Raw genomic sequence first — 12,347 nt, forward strand, 5'->3', positions numbered from 1 at the left:
CCCCAAAGGGGTGATGCATTGCCTCCACCATACAAAGACAACTAACGTGTTCAAGTTTACACAGGTGTAAACTGACAGGCTCAATCTCATAATACCATGTATTAAAAGTTGCCAATGTCACCCAGAACAAGATTGGCGTCCCTGGCTACCAGATGGGGAAGGGAAGCTATCCAATTAAAGAACATTTACAGTCATCACTGGTAAACATCATTTCAATAATTAAGAAATATAATTTTTTCAAATCACGAACCCACCTCTTAGGAGTGTGGAATGTAACTGTGCATGTCTGTGTGGAAGAATTACCTAATAAAAAGATAACATCAAATTGCCACATTTAACTGCCATTTCAATATTATACATTAGTCTTGCCAAAAAATTAGAGAAACAATTTGCCTCAACATTTTGATGAGCATGTTACTCTGTTAATAAAAAGAAGACAAGGACTTATTCTGTCACTGGGCTTCACCTTAATCTCAGCTACTCTGGAAGAAAACAGGCTGCGGGTGATCTCTCGCTCCATCTCTCTCTTGCTCTGCTTGCTCTCGGCCTGCTGGCCGCCTCCACCATAGACAGCACCAGCAAAGCCCGCCTCGCCTCCTGCCGTCCAGTCTACCAGAGGGTCGTACACAAAGGCCTCCAGCAGCGTCAGCAGGGTTTCTCTGCCACGCCGCATAATGTGTAAAACCTGTTTTCAGGAGAGTTTTTAAAATAAGGTCTGCCACAACTTTCATCACTAAACTGTGTTTTTTATTCCATAGGTTTTGCTTATTTAACAAGTACACTAAAAGGGAGAAGAGAAAACAGCATACCTGCTCACATGAAAGCCTAAATACACCTTCTACTCCAGTTACACCCAGTGCTGTTTCAATGTTTTGTGTCATTCGAAAAGGTACTTTCTCAGGAACTCTAAGGCTTTTACCTTGAAAAGACAAATCATTATATTTTTGCCCTTTCACCAAAAAACATTTGGCCCTCATAAATGTAAAGTTTACTTTTATTTTACCTTTTTCAAAGCAAACATTGTAATCTATGTGAACAACTTCTCCAGTCGTCATATCTATGAGAACGTTATCCAGATGTCTGTCTCCAAGGCCAATTATGTATCCAACCATAGACATGACTGCAGTAGATCTTGCATAAGACTAAAGGAAAGGAAATGGGGGCAGCAAGCGAAACATCATTAAGAAATTCCCCTCCAACATGGACGTGATACTATAACATTTACAAAGCGCCATAAACCTACCCCTTAGTTTAAAATAAATCAGCAAATAAAAAGCATTCCTCAAGGTTGCTGCATGTGGTCATGCAGGCATACAACACTGTAGACCTGATTGGTACTAATCAGCTATCAGGATGCTGGATTAAAAAAAAAACACAAACAAACAGAAAAACTTTTCTTTAGCCTTCCTAGTTTGTCTCTTTCTAAATTTTTTATTCTTTTCTTTTTTTTTTTTAAAAGACAGAGTTTCGCTCTTCTTGCCCAGGCTGGAGTGCAGTGGTGCAATCTCGGCTCACTGCAACCTCCACCTCCTGGGTTCAAGTGATTCTCCTGCCTCAGCCTCCCGAGTAGCTGGGATTACAGGCACCCGCCACCATGCCTGGCTAATTTTTTTTTTTTTTTTTTTTTTGTATTTTTAGTTGAAACAGGCTTTCGCCATGTTGGGCAGGCTGGTCTCGAACTCTTGACCTCAGGTGATCCACCCATCTCGGCCTCCAAAAGTGCTGGGATTACAGATGTGAGCCACCATGCCCAGCCTCTTTTTTAAAATTTAAATATTGATTTAAAAAATTTTTTTTCCTTCCAACTATTTTAGGTTTAGAGGGACATGTGTAGGTCTTTACGTGGGTAAACTGCACGTCACTGGGGTTTGGTGTACACATTATTCTGTCACCCAGGTAGTGACCCAACAGGTATTTTTTCCTACCTCATCTCCCTACTGCCCTCCACCCTCAAGTAGGCCCCAGTGTATGTTGTTCCCTTCTTTGTGTCCACGTGTGTTCAATGTTTAACTCCCACTTATAAGTGAGAACATGCGGTATTCAGTTTTCTGTTCCTGTGTTAATTCACTTAGGATCTCCTTTTCATTTCATCCGTAACTCTTTCCCCATCCTGCCCTCGGACAGAGTCATGTTCATGCCTTTGTAACTGTAATATTAAACTCAAATATAGGTCTGAAACTACCAAGTCTGGAGGGACAGAGGAAGGAAGGGAAGGAGGACAAACAAGATAGGTAAGAAGGTAGCAGACAAAAGAAATACTACTGAGTATAGTCTAAAACAAAGCACATACCTGTGTAACTCTCCACCATTCATCAGGCGTTGTGCAAGATGACCAGAGCTCTTTGGCAAGAAGATTCGGGGGTGTGGCCTCCATTAACTCTTCCAATACAGCCTTCATTACATGAAGAGGCCAATCCCGACGGGATACATCCAGGCTAAGCCCAACTGTTTTCAAAGCAGGGCCAATTTTACTGTAATAAAGTTCACTAGGACGGGGTACAATTCCAGGATTCTGAGGAGTTTGGTAGGAATCTTGGGCCTTAAGAAAAAACAATTTTTTTAAAAAAGAAAAGATCAATTTTATATAAGGAAAAAGAGTGCCTTTTATATGTAAAGTAGAATTTTTAAAAATGATTTTTCAGTAGCATTCTCTCATTACTCAGCTAAATTTCATGTATTAATACAAAATAGCTAATTCTTCTGGACTATGGATCTTTCTTATACACCTTTTAATTAGGCCCATTCACTTTATTGAAAAATCAGTCTACTGTTTAATTTTCTTAAGGTTCAATTCAAAACTAAACACTCAAGTTACTTTCTTCTTTATAATACAGAATTCAGTTTTACAATTTAGTTCATAATTTATGCACATACTTCATTCTTCACACGACTTAATCAGTAATATAAAATTAACAGAAATTCAAAAACACATTACATGAGAATTTAGATAGCCCTTCTCTAATTACTATTTCGAAATTATCCTTCAATAACAATTCTGCAGTCTCCTGTACCTAGGTTTAAAACTTGACTCCTTTCAAACTCTTGCTCTTTTCCCCTACCTACCCTAATCAGAAGCATTTTCTTTAGCTAGATGTGGGATCCTGAAGATAAAGACTGTATAAAATTTATCTCAGTATCCTAAGAGCTTAGTACTGTTCCTGGCATATATTAAGCACTCAGATACATGGCTAAAATATATTCTAAATTAAACTCCTAGTCTAAATCAAAGCATAAAATTCACAGATACAAAATAGGATGCCATGGTGATTAATTTCAAATTTAAAATTGCTTATTTACAAATATAAAAGAACTGGGTTTTAAAGCAATTGTTTACAAATTTAATTTAAAAGAATGGTAAATCTAATAAAAACATTAAGCTGTAAATTATCAAGTTACTGAGTGATGAACAACCACACATTCCCCTTCTCCAAATCTGTCTCAAGTTAAGATAAACCCAATGCCATCATTTTTGCCTCTTATATAACTATTTTTGGCTGGGTGTGGTGGCTCATCCCTATAATCCCTGCACTTAAGGAGGCTGAGGTGGAAGGAATACCTGAGCCCAGGAGTTCAAAGGCGGCAATGAGCTATGATCATACCACTGCACTCTAGCCTGGACAACAAAGTAAGACCCTGTTCCTTTAAAAAACAAAACAAAACAAAAAAGCAAACAATTTTATTTTTATAAAAGGTACCTCAAGGCCAGAGGCGGTGGCTCATGCCTGTAATCCCAGCATTTTGGGAGGCCGAGGCAGGTGAATCACTTGAGGCCAGGAGTTCAAGACCAACCTGGACAACATGGCAAAATTCCATCTCTACTAAAAATACAAAAATTACCCAGTTGTGGTTGTGCACCCCCCATAGTTCCAGCTACTTGGGAGCCTGTGGCGGGAGAATTGCTTGAACCTGGGAGGCACAGATTGCAGTGACCCAAAACCACACCACTGCACTCCAGCCTGGGCGACAGAGCAAGACTGTATCTCAAAAAAACAAAAAAAAAAAAACAAAAAAAAACCTCAAAAATACTTTCCTAGGGACCTCAAATCTTTTCCTTCTTTAACCGCTTATAAACATGCAAAAATGGTCTAGTAAGCCTAGAAGCATTTCACACAATAACAGAGAAGAGACTAATACACTGTGTTGATGATTTAATCAACCTTTTGTGCTTGTAAGGCAGCTTCCCGTTGTTGCCATCGTTTGTAAAGACCAAATAAGGGTGTGGCTCCATCTACCCACTGGATTAGTCCTGATCTTGTTCCTAGTGGTGTTACAGAATAGTGTCGAGCATGGAACCGGGGTGTTTCTTGGCGATTAATTGTAGCAAACATGGTATTCACAATAGATAGGAACTGCATTATTCTCTCATCCAGATGTAAATCCTCCAGTCCTATGAAAACAAAATTAAAATAGCTAGAATAGGTGATTAAACAGGGTTGGGAGCATACCACTTCTCTTTTTCAATTAGCAATGGCAGTCAAAAACTGACAGTCCATGAGGCATGCTGAGAGCATTAAATAATTCTATTTTGGGACAAGATACTGGCAGTAGATATTAGCATTATTAGCTGTACCTCACTTGTCCTGCTTGTACAAGTTCATACACAAAGTGGGGGTGGAAAATCTTTCTGCACAGCATCCAACCACTACCCTTCAAAAGCACATAAGACATAGGGCACTGCAGGCTAATAATAACATACAGAAATTCGCCTGAAATAATCTCCTACCATATACACCCACATAAAGCATTAGTAAAACTAATACTCTTCTGAAAAATGGAGTAAGTCTTAAATCCTACCTTTGAAAAGATAAGGATAGCTCTTCCCATCTGATCCAAGAAAGAGAAGTTTCTTTGGCTTAGTTTTAGTCGGTAAGATTGTGATGGTTCCGCCCACACTATGGATTGTGACAGTGTCTCTGGCTGAGACTTCCCCAGGAAGAGCAATTTCAGTGTTAGTCATGGCAGCCAACCATGGACTGATTTCTTCAAGGCGCAAGATGTAACTTGCACGTTTCTGTGCTCTCTGTTGCAAACTTAGCATTATCTATACTCATAAGATGGGAGAAAGAAATTTACATTAGATTAGAACACTTATTTTCTTCCACATTCAATCTGGCATAAAAGTAAATTTTAGGCCAGGGGTGGCAGCTCATGCCTGTAATCCCAGAACTCTGGGAGGCTGAGATAGGCAGATCACTTGAATTCAGGGGTTCAAGATCAGCCTGGGCAACATGGCAAAACCCCATCTCTACAAAGAATACAAAAATTAGTCAGGCACAGTGGCTCGTGCCTGTAGTCCCAGATACTTGGGAAGCTAGGGCAGGAGAAGAGGATCATTGAGCCCAGGAGGCAGAGGTTGCAGAGACCCAAGATTACGCCACTGCACTCGAGCCTGAGTGACAGAGGCAGAACCTATCTCAAAAACAACAACAAAAGTAAATTTTAAAATCCATACAACTATCTGTTGTTGTAATTTCTATATTTAACTCAGTGCTGGGATCTGGGCAATCCTGGATGGGTTAACACCGGTGGCTGATGTGTACTACAGGATTCTTACTTTGTTAAGACTCTTTCTTTTCCTCTGTCCAAACAAGCAGTGAAATCACAGGAAATAGAGGGAAAACGCTGCTGTGGTCATCACCCAATTTGGGGCTTTTAGCAAACTATTAATAATTCCCCAATGTTGAGCTATGTATGCACAACACCAAAACAATCCAGTCCTTGCAACAGGTACAGCTAGCAGTCAGCTGTCAGTTAGACAAACCTTTAAAAAGTCATCTGCAAAGTTATTAATATTAAATTACAAGAAAAAATGAGGCTCAATCTACTCTTATCAAACTGGAGGAGAGGAAATCTGGTGGATTTCTAAGAAACTTAACAAAACTGAAGAAAAGACAAAGACAAGTAAGAACATTTTTAAAAGAGAAGTAACCATTTAGGTCTGACCATTTGAGGTTTGCAGAAAAGCCCCATAATACTTTCTAATAATCACAGGGAACGAACTGTATGTACAGGTGTGTTGTTACATGCAGCGAACTCAATAATATGCACCCAAATTAAAAAATTCTGGACTCCGCTTCCATGTGAAAAAATGTAAAGCAATCTTTAGCAAGCTCTGTTCATAAAAAGAAAAAAACCAACTGGAAACACCCCAAGTGCTCAATGACAAAAGAATAAACTGTGGTATTTTCACATAACAGAACATTGTTTAGCTACACAAACACACACAGAAAAATCATTCAATTATTTTAAAACTTAATAGCATCCAATATGGTAGTAAAAAAGGTAGACATGTACATACAATATGATCTCATTCGTAGAAGTTCAAAAACGGGCAGAAACTAAACAATGTCATTTAGAAATGCATCTATAAACAAAAACTATTTTTTAAAAAGTAGATAGGGATTAATTAAAACTCAGAAAACTGGTTGTGGGTGGGGAGATATAATTAGGGAGAGAAGTAGGACTTCTATAAAGTTTAATTTCTTTAGATAATTCCTTTTTTTTGAGCTGTACTGTATCTAAAAGAGAGACATAGGTATTCTTAATTTTTAAAATTATTCTTTAAAATGTACAAAATCATTTAAAATTTTTCTGTGATTATAGACACATACACACACACACACACACACACGTGCACGCACACACAGGGTTTTACAGGGTTTCCTCCTATATCCTCTTCTGATTTTCTAACTTGATTTACTGAAAGAGAAACAAAGAAACAAGAAACTGGTCTTAGAACACAAGGAAACACAGGCCTGGAGTGGTGGCTCACACCTGTAATCCCAGCAATTTGGGAGGCCAAAGAGGGTGGACCACTCGAGACTAGCCTGGCCAACATGGTGAAACTCCATCTCTACCAAAAGTATAAAAATTAGCCAAACGTGGTACTGCATGCCTGTAATCCCAGCTACACGGGAGGCTAAGGCAGGAGAATCACTTAAACTCGGGAGGCAGAGGTTGCAGGGAGCCAAGATTGTGCCACTGCACTCCAGCCTGGGCAACAGAGTGAGACTCCATCTCAAAAAAACAAACACCCCCCCACCCACCTACACACACACAAGGAAACTCGAGTTTTGGCAAGAACACATAATAAACTTCATCCTTCATGTTAGTTTTCTTTCCTGTACTTCTAGTTATTTGCTCTGAATTTAGCACCTTGCATTTGCTAAAGTTGGCTGTACTTTTTGTTTCTACATGCATCTTTTAATAGCTTTCTCATTGCTCAAGTTCAGTAAGGAAATCAGTTAGGAGCAATAAAGGTAAGACAGAGAAAAGAGGGAGGGAGAAGGAAAAGCTGCAGCTACAAAGTAATAAGCTCCCCCAACTAATGGTGTTATTTGCTAGAAAAGATAAAGACCTAAGAGAATACAGAATTAAGAAAATCAAAACATAAAAGATAAGGATTCTCAAATATGTTCCATGCAGCATATGTGAACTGATTCCAGAACAACTACTTATAAAAATGTATGTTGTTATAGGTGACTATTTTGTCTATTAGAAATACTGAATGCTCTTCTCATGAAAAACTACATAGGCACAGGGTTAAATTTCTTATCTTTTATGAGGCAAATAAAGCAGGCAACCAATATTTAGCTCAGGGTCAGAGGCCCTTCCTTGGCTAATTTCTTCATCTGTTGTTCACTGGTGTGAGCCTTCCATACATAATGTTGTTCACTGGTGTGAGCCTTCCACACATGAAAGATTGGGCACCTTTGCCATCCATCCCCCTTTGCCCACTGATTTCCAAATTCTTAAACAGAAACACTTATTTGGCCACAGGCTGCCTTCTACAGGCTTATAAAATCTCTTACATTCCAAGTAAGGAGTCCACTTATTTAAATTTCGTATCTCATGGGAACTGTGATGTGCCATTTCAGTAGCATGCTTGGGATTATTCTCTACCTCTTTAAATGGAATCCAGCTGCTCCCAGGCTTTGCAGGGTTCGACGGTGTCTTCAGTTTTTCCAGGGCATTTTCAATGGCATCACCATAGTTATCCTGAAACCATTTTTCATGAGGTGTTTCTGCAGGAGCCGCTGTGATACTCCTCACATGCTCCAAAGCAAATACGATGGGCTTCATCAAAGCTGTATGCTTCTCCCTCATGATTGCAATTTTCTCTTCTCTGACCAAGAAGACATTTTTATTCAAAAACTTAAATGTGTACATTAAAGTTTTACACAAACATGGAACAATGTAAATATATCAACTGTTAAGTAAACAGTACCAAGGAATAAGTCTAAATAGAGCAATAACATATTCACAAAGTAAATTACTAACAAAGAATCTTTTTTTTTTGAGACAGGGTTTTGCTCTGTCGCCAGGCTGGAATGGAGTGGTGCAATCTTGGCTCACTACAACCTCCACCTCCTGGGTTCAAGCAATTCCTCTGCCTCAGCCTCCTGAGTAGCTGGGACTACACACGCGTGTGCCACCACGCCCAGCTTATTTTTCGTATTTTAGTAGAGACGGGGTTTCACCATGTTGGCCAGGATGGTCTAGATCTCCTGACCTTGTGATCCGCCTGCCTCGGCCTCCCAAAGTGCCAGAATTACAGGCATGAGTCACCGTGCCCGACCAATAACTGTTTTTCGTTTTTTTAAAAAATGCAGCTCACAAAAGAAGGCAGCTCCTCTTTTCAACGAATTAAATGATGCAGGGAAAATGCAATATCAACATGCAAAAGAATGAAGCAGTAACTCAAAATGGATCAAAGACCTAAACGTAAAACCTAAAACTACAAAACTCTTAGAAAACATAAGGGAAAGGTTTCATGACACCAGATTTGGCAATGATTCCTTGGATATGGCACCAAAAGAACAGACAAATTAAATTGAGCTACACCAAAATTAAAACTTTTGTAAATCAAAAAATGCTATACACTATGGAGAGAATGAAAAGACAACCCACAGAATGGCCACAAATATTTGCAAACCATGGATCTGATAAGGGCTAGTTAGTAGCCAGAATACACAGAGAACTCCTACAATTCAACAAAAAAAAAAAAAAAAAAAAAAAAGACCCAATTAAAAAATGGGCAAAGGATTTGTAATGACATTTCTCCAAAGGGATGCAAATGGCCAATAAACACATGAAAGGATGCTAAACATCACTAGTCATTAGGAAAATGCAAATCAAAACCACAATGAGATACCACTTCGCATCCATCACTACAGCTATTGTCAGAAAAAAGAAAAGAAAAGTATTGTCGCCGGGCGCGGTGGCTCAAGCCTGTAATCCCAGCACTTTGGGAGGCCGAGACGGGCGGATCACGAGGTCAGGAGATCGAGACCATCCTGGCTAACACCGTGAAACCCCGTCTCTACTAAAAAAATACAAAAAACTAGCCGGGCGAGGTGGCGGGCGCCTGTAGTCCCAGCTACTCCGGAGGCTGAGGCAGGAGAATGGCCTAAACCCGGGAGGCGGAGCTTGCAGTGAGCTGAGATCCGGCCACTGCACTCCAGGCCGGGCTTCAGAGCAAGACTCCGTCTCAAAAAAAAAAAAAAAAAAAAAGAAAAGTATTGTCAAAAAAAGAAAAGAAAAGAAGCCCTCATGCATGGCTAGGAGGACTGTAAAATGGTGCAGCCACTGTGGAAAAGTGTATTGGCTCCTCAGTGAGTTAGAAGTAGAATTGCCATACAATTCAGCAAATCCACTGGATCATCCACAAAATACACGAAATTCACATAAAATAATAGAAAGCGGGGACTCAGATACTTGTACACCAATGTTCATAGCAGCATTGCTCACAGAGCTAAAATGGAGAAGCAACCCAGCTGTCCATAAACACAAGGATGGACAAAATGTGGTGTATCCATACAATATTATCCAGCCATAAAAAAAAAATGAAATTCTATCACATGTTACAACATAATAAACCTTCAGGCCATTATTCTAAGTATAAAAAGCCAAACACGAAAGGATGGATACTGTATGTTTCTACTTCTATGAAGTAGCTAAAATAGGCAAATTCATAGAGATGGCAAGTAGAATAGAGGTGGCCAGGAACTGAGGTGAGGGGGAAATGAAGAGATAATCTTTAATGACTACAGAGCTTCTTGTTTAAGATAATGAATAAATTCTGGAAACAGACCGTGGTGATGGTTGTACAATATTGTGAATGTATTTAATGCCACTGAATTGTACACTTAAAAATGATTAAAATAGTAAATTTTATGTTATACTTTGACACATTAAAAAAAGAGGCGGCTTCACCATCTCAGGACAAGTGTATGGAAACATACTTGCGTAAGGTGTTGTTGTTCTGGACTCTCTTGACCTCATCTTCAAGCTGCTGAATTCGTCTCAGGACATACATGTGTTGTTGCAGCAGAACTCCCAGCCAGAGCTCATCCCAGAGCACAGTGACCCTGCGCAGTTCAGCCACGAGCATCTGAACCTGCATACACGGCACACCCAAACAGTTCATCTACAAGCCTACCCACAGCACAGCTCTTCAAACACTGGACTTCATAAGTTAAGTGTGTGCAATTTGTGCTCATTATACAATTAGAGAACCCTGACTAGTGATTGTCAATACAGATTGGCAAAAGCAACTTTGATTATTCTATAAAAAATTATTCTACAACATGTGAGTTTCTTTGTACCTGTAACACCATGGTTGGATTTGCAGAGGACAGCTTATCTACAATTTTGCTATAACAATCCTGCATCATGGCTTGGTCTTCATTTAATCCACTTTTAGGTTCATCCTTATTGCTATCCTGAGATGCAGGAGGACTTCCTCCCTCACATTCAGAAACCAGCAATTCTTCTCCTTGAATATTGCCAAGTAAAGTTGGAATTGCAGTGGAAAATTTATTTCCTGTAATGAAATAGGAGAACAAGGAATATTTTGAACATTTCTCCCATGTGCATATGCTGAGTTAGGGAAAACACTCATAATCTATTTGACTCAAGAGCACTCACTGAACTGCTTTGCCTTCCATGCATTGAACTGATTAAAGATTGTGGATATTCTGCCTTTCTATAGGTTGAGCTTTCATACTTATTAACACTACAAGCTAATGGAAGATACAAAGGAGAAAGATAGTGTTTAACAAATAATGTATTCTTCAAGCCAGAGTTCAAAACTTGGTATAATCCTTTCTCTTTTTTTTTTTCCTTTGGAAACAGGGTCTAGCTCTGTTGCTGAGGTTGGAGTACACTGGCACAATCTCGGCTCACTGCAACCTGTCTTCTGGGTTCAAGTGATTCTTGTGTCTCAGCCTCCCGAATAGCTGGGACTACAGGTGTGTGCTACCACACCCAGCTAATTTTTTGTATTTTTTCATAGAAACAGGGTTTCACCATGTTGTCCAGGCTGGTCTGGTCTCAAACTCCTGGCCTCAAGTGATCCACCCTCCTCAGCCTCCCAAAGTGCTGGTATTACAGGTGTGAGCCACCGCACCTGGCCAAAAGTTCGGTACAATTCTTACCTACCAGTAACAGCTCAGTAAGCCTGGCAGAGTTACTCTATTTCTCCACATCTTGGTGGATTACTGTCAAGGCTACAGGTAATGTGTAAAGCACATGTCCTGGTGTCAGATACATAGTAGTTCCTCCTTCAATAAATGCTAATTATTACTATTAAAAAACCTACAGCCAGGCGCAGTGGCTCATGTCTGTAATCCCACCACTTTGGGAGGCCGAGGTAAGTGGATCACCAGGTCAGGAGTTCAAGACCAGCCTGGCCAAGATGGTGAAACCCCTACTCTACTAAAAGTACAAAAATTAGCTGGGCGTGGTGGCACGTGCATGTAATCCCAATTACTCGGGAAGCTGAGGCAGAGAGCTGCTTAAACCTGGGAGGCAGAGATTGCAGTGAGCTGAGATGGCACCACTACACTCCAGCCTGGGCAACAGAGTGAGACTCCATCTCAAAAAAGAAAAAAGAAAAAAAAAAAAAAAAAACCTACAAACTCTAACGACTCTGGAACATAAGGCTTAAAAACTTTGACCTAACTAAAATTACTGGCACAATAACTTATACTTAAAAGTAGCAATATTTGAATATTCCATACCTGAAGCCTGGGATTCACTACTAAGCGATATGGTACCCACTATTGCAGGATACAATATGAGATGTGGGGAATCTTGAGCCACGCGGCAGAGAAGGTTACAAATACTTTGGCGCACATACACTTCAGGGTGGTTTAAGCGTGAGAAAAGTTGCGGAATAATTCCTTCAGGAGGAGAAGAGAGAAAGATGCTTTAAAGTTATTTAAAACTATGAAGAAACTATCAGCATCGTAGATCAAACAGAGAAAACCTGATGTGTGTCAGCATTAGTACAAATTTTAAGAGTTCAGATTTCTCCCTGTGATAATAAAGAACCACACACAATC

The 12,347-nt window shown here is 39.8% G+C and overlaps 1 protein-coding gene across 5 annotated transcripts in view; it reads right to left on the minus strand.

Moving 5' to 3' along the window:
- SMG1 (SMG1 nonsense mediated mRNA decay associated PI3K related kinase) overlaps positions 1-12,347 on the minus strand; it is a 113,674-nt gene that overhangs the window by 26,090 nt on the left and 75,237 nt on the right. For 4 of the 5 annotated variants that reach the window (XM_065537654.1, XM_005591347.4, XM_065537655.1 and 1 more), the window contains 10 exons: positions 12,024-12,185; positions 10,608-10,825; positions 10,245-10,399; positions 7,903-8,125; positions 4,795-5,041; positions 4,158-4,387; positions 2,291-2,539; positions 1,004-1,142; positions 810-919; positions 467-685 (listed from right to left, as the gene is read on the minus strand). In XM_065537654.1, coding sequence (XP_065393726.1) covers positions 467-685; positions 810-919; positions 1,004-1,142; positions 2,291-2,539; positions 4,158-4,387; positions 4,795-5,041; positions 7,903-8,125; positions 10,245-10,399; positions 10,608-10,825; positions 12,024-12,185 — 1,952 coding nt within the window. Of the gene's footprint in view, positions 1-466; positions 686-809; positions 920-1,003; positions 1,143-2,290; positions 2,540-4,157; positions 4,388-4,794; positions 5,042-6,428; positions 6,700-7,902; positions 8,126-10,244; positions 10,400-10,607; positions 10,826-12,023; positions 12,186-12,347 lie in introns of those variants that run through there. The other variant, XM_074027814.1, reaches the window with a different exon arrangement.

The sequence above is a fragment of the Macaca fascicularis genome, chromosome 20 (genome assembly GCF_037993035.2).
Source record: "Macaca fascicularis isolate 582-1 chromosome 20, T2T-MFA8v1.1".
NCBI lineage: Eukaryota > Metazoa > Chordata > Mammalia > Primates > Cercopithecidae > Macaca > Macaca fascicularis.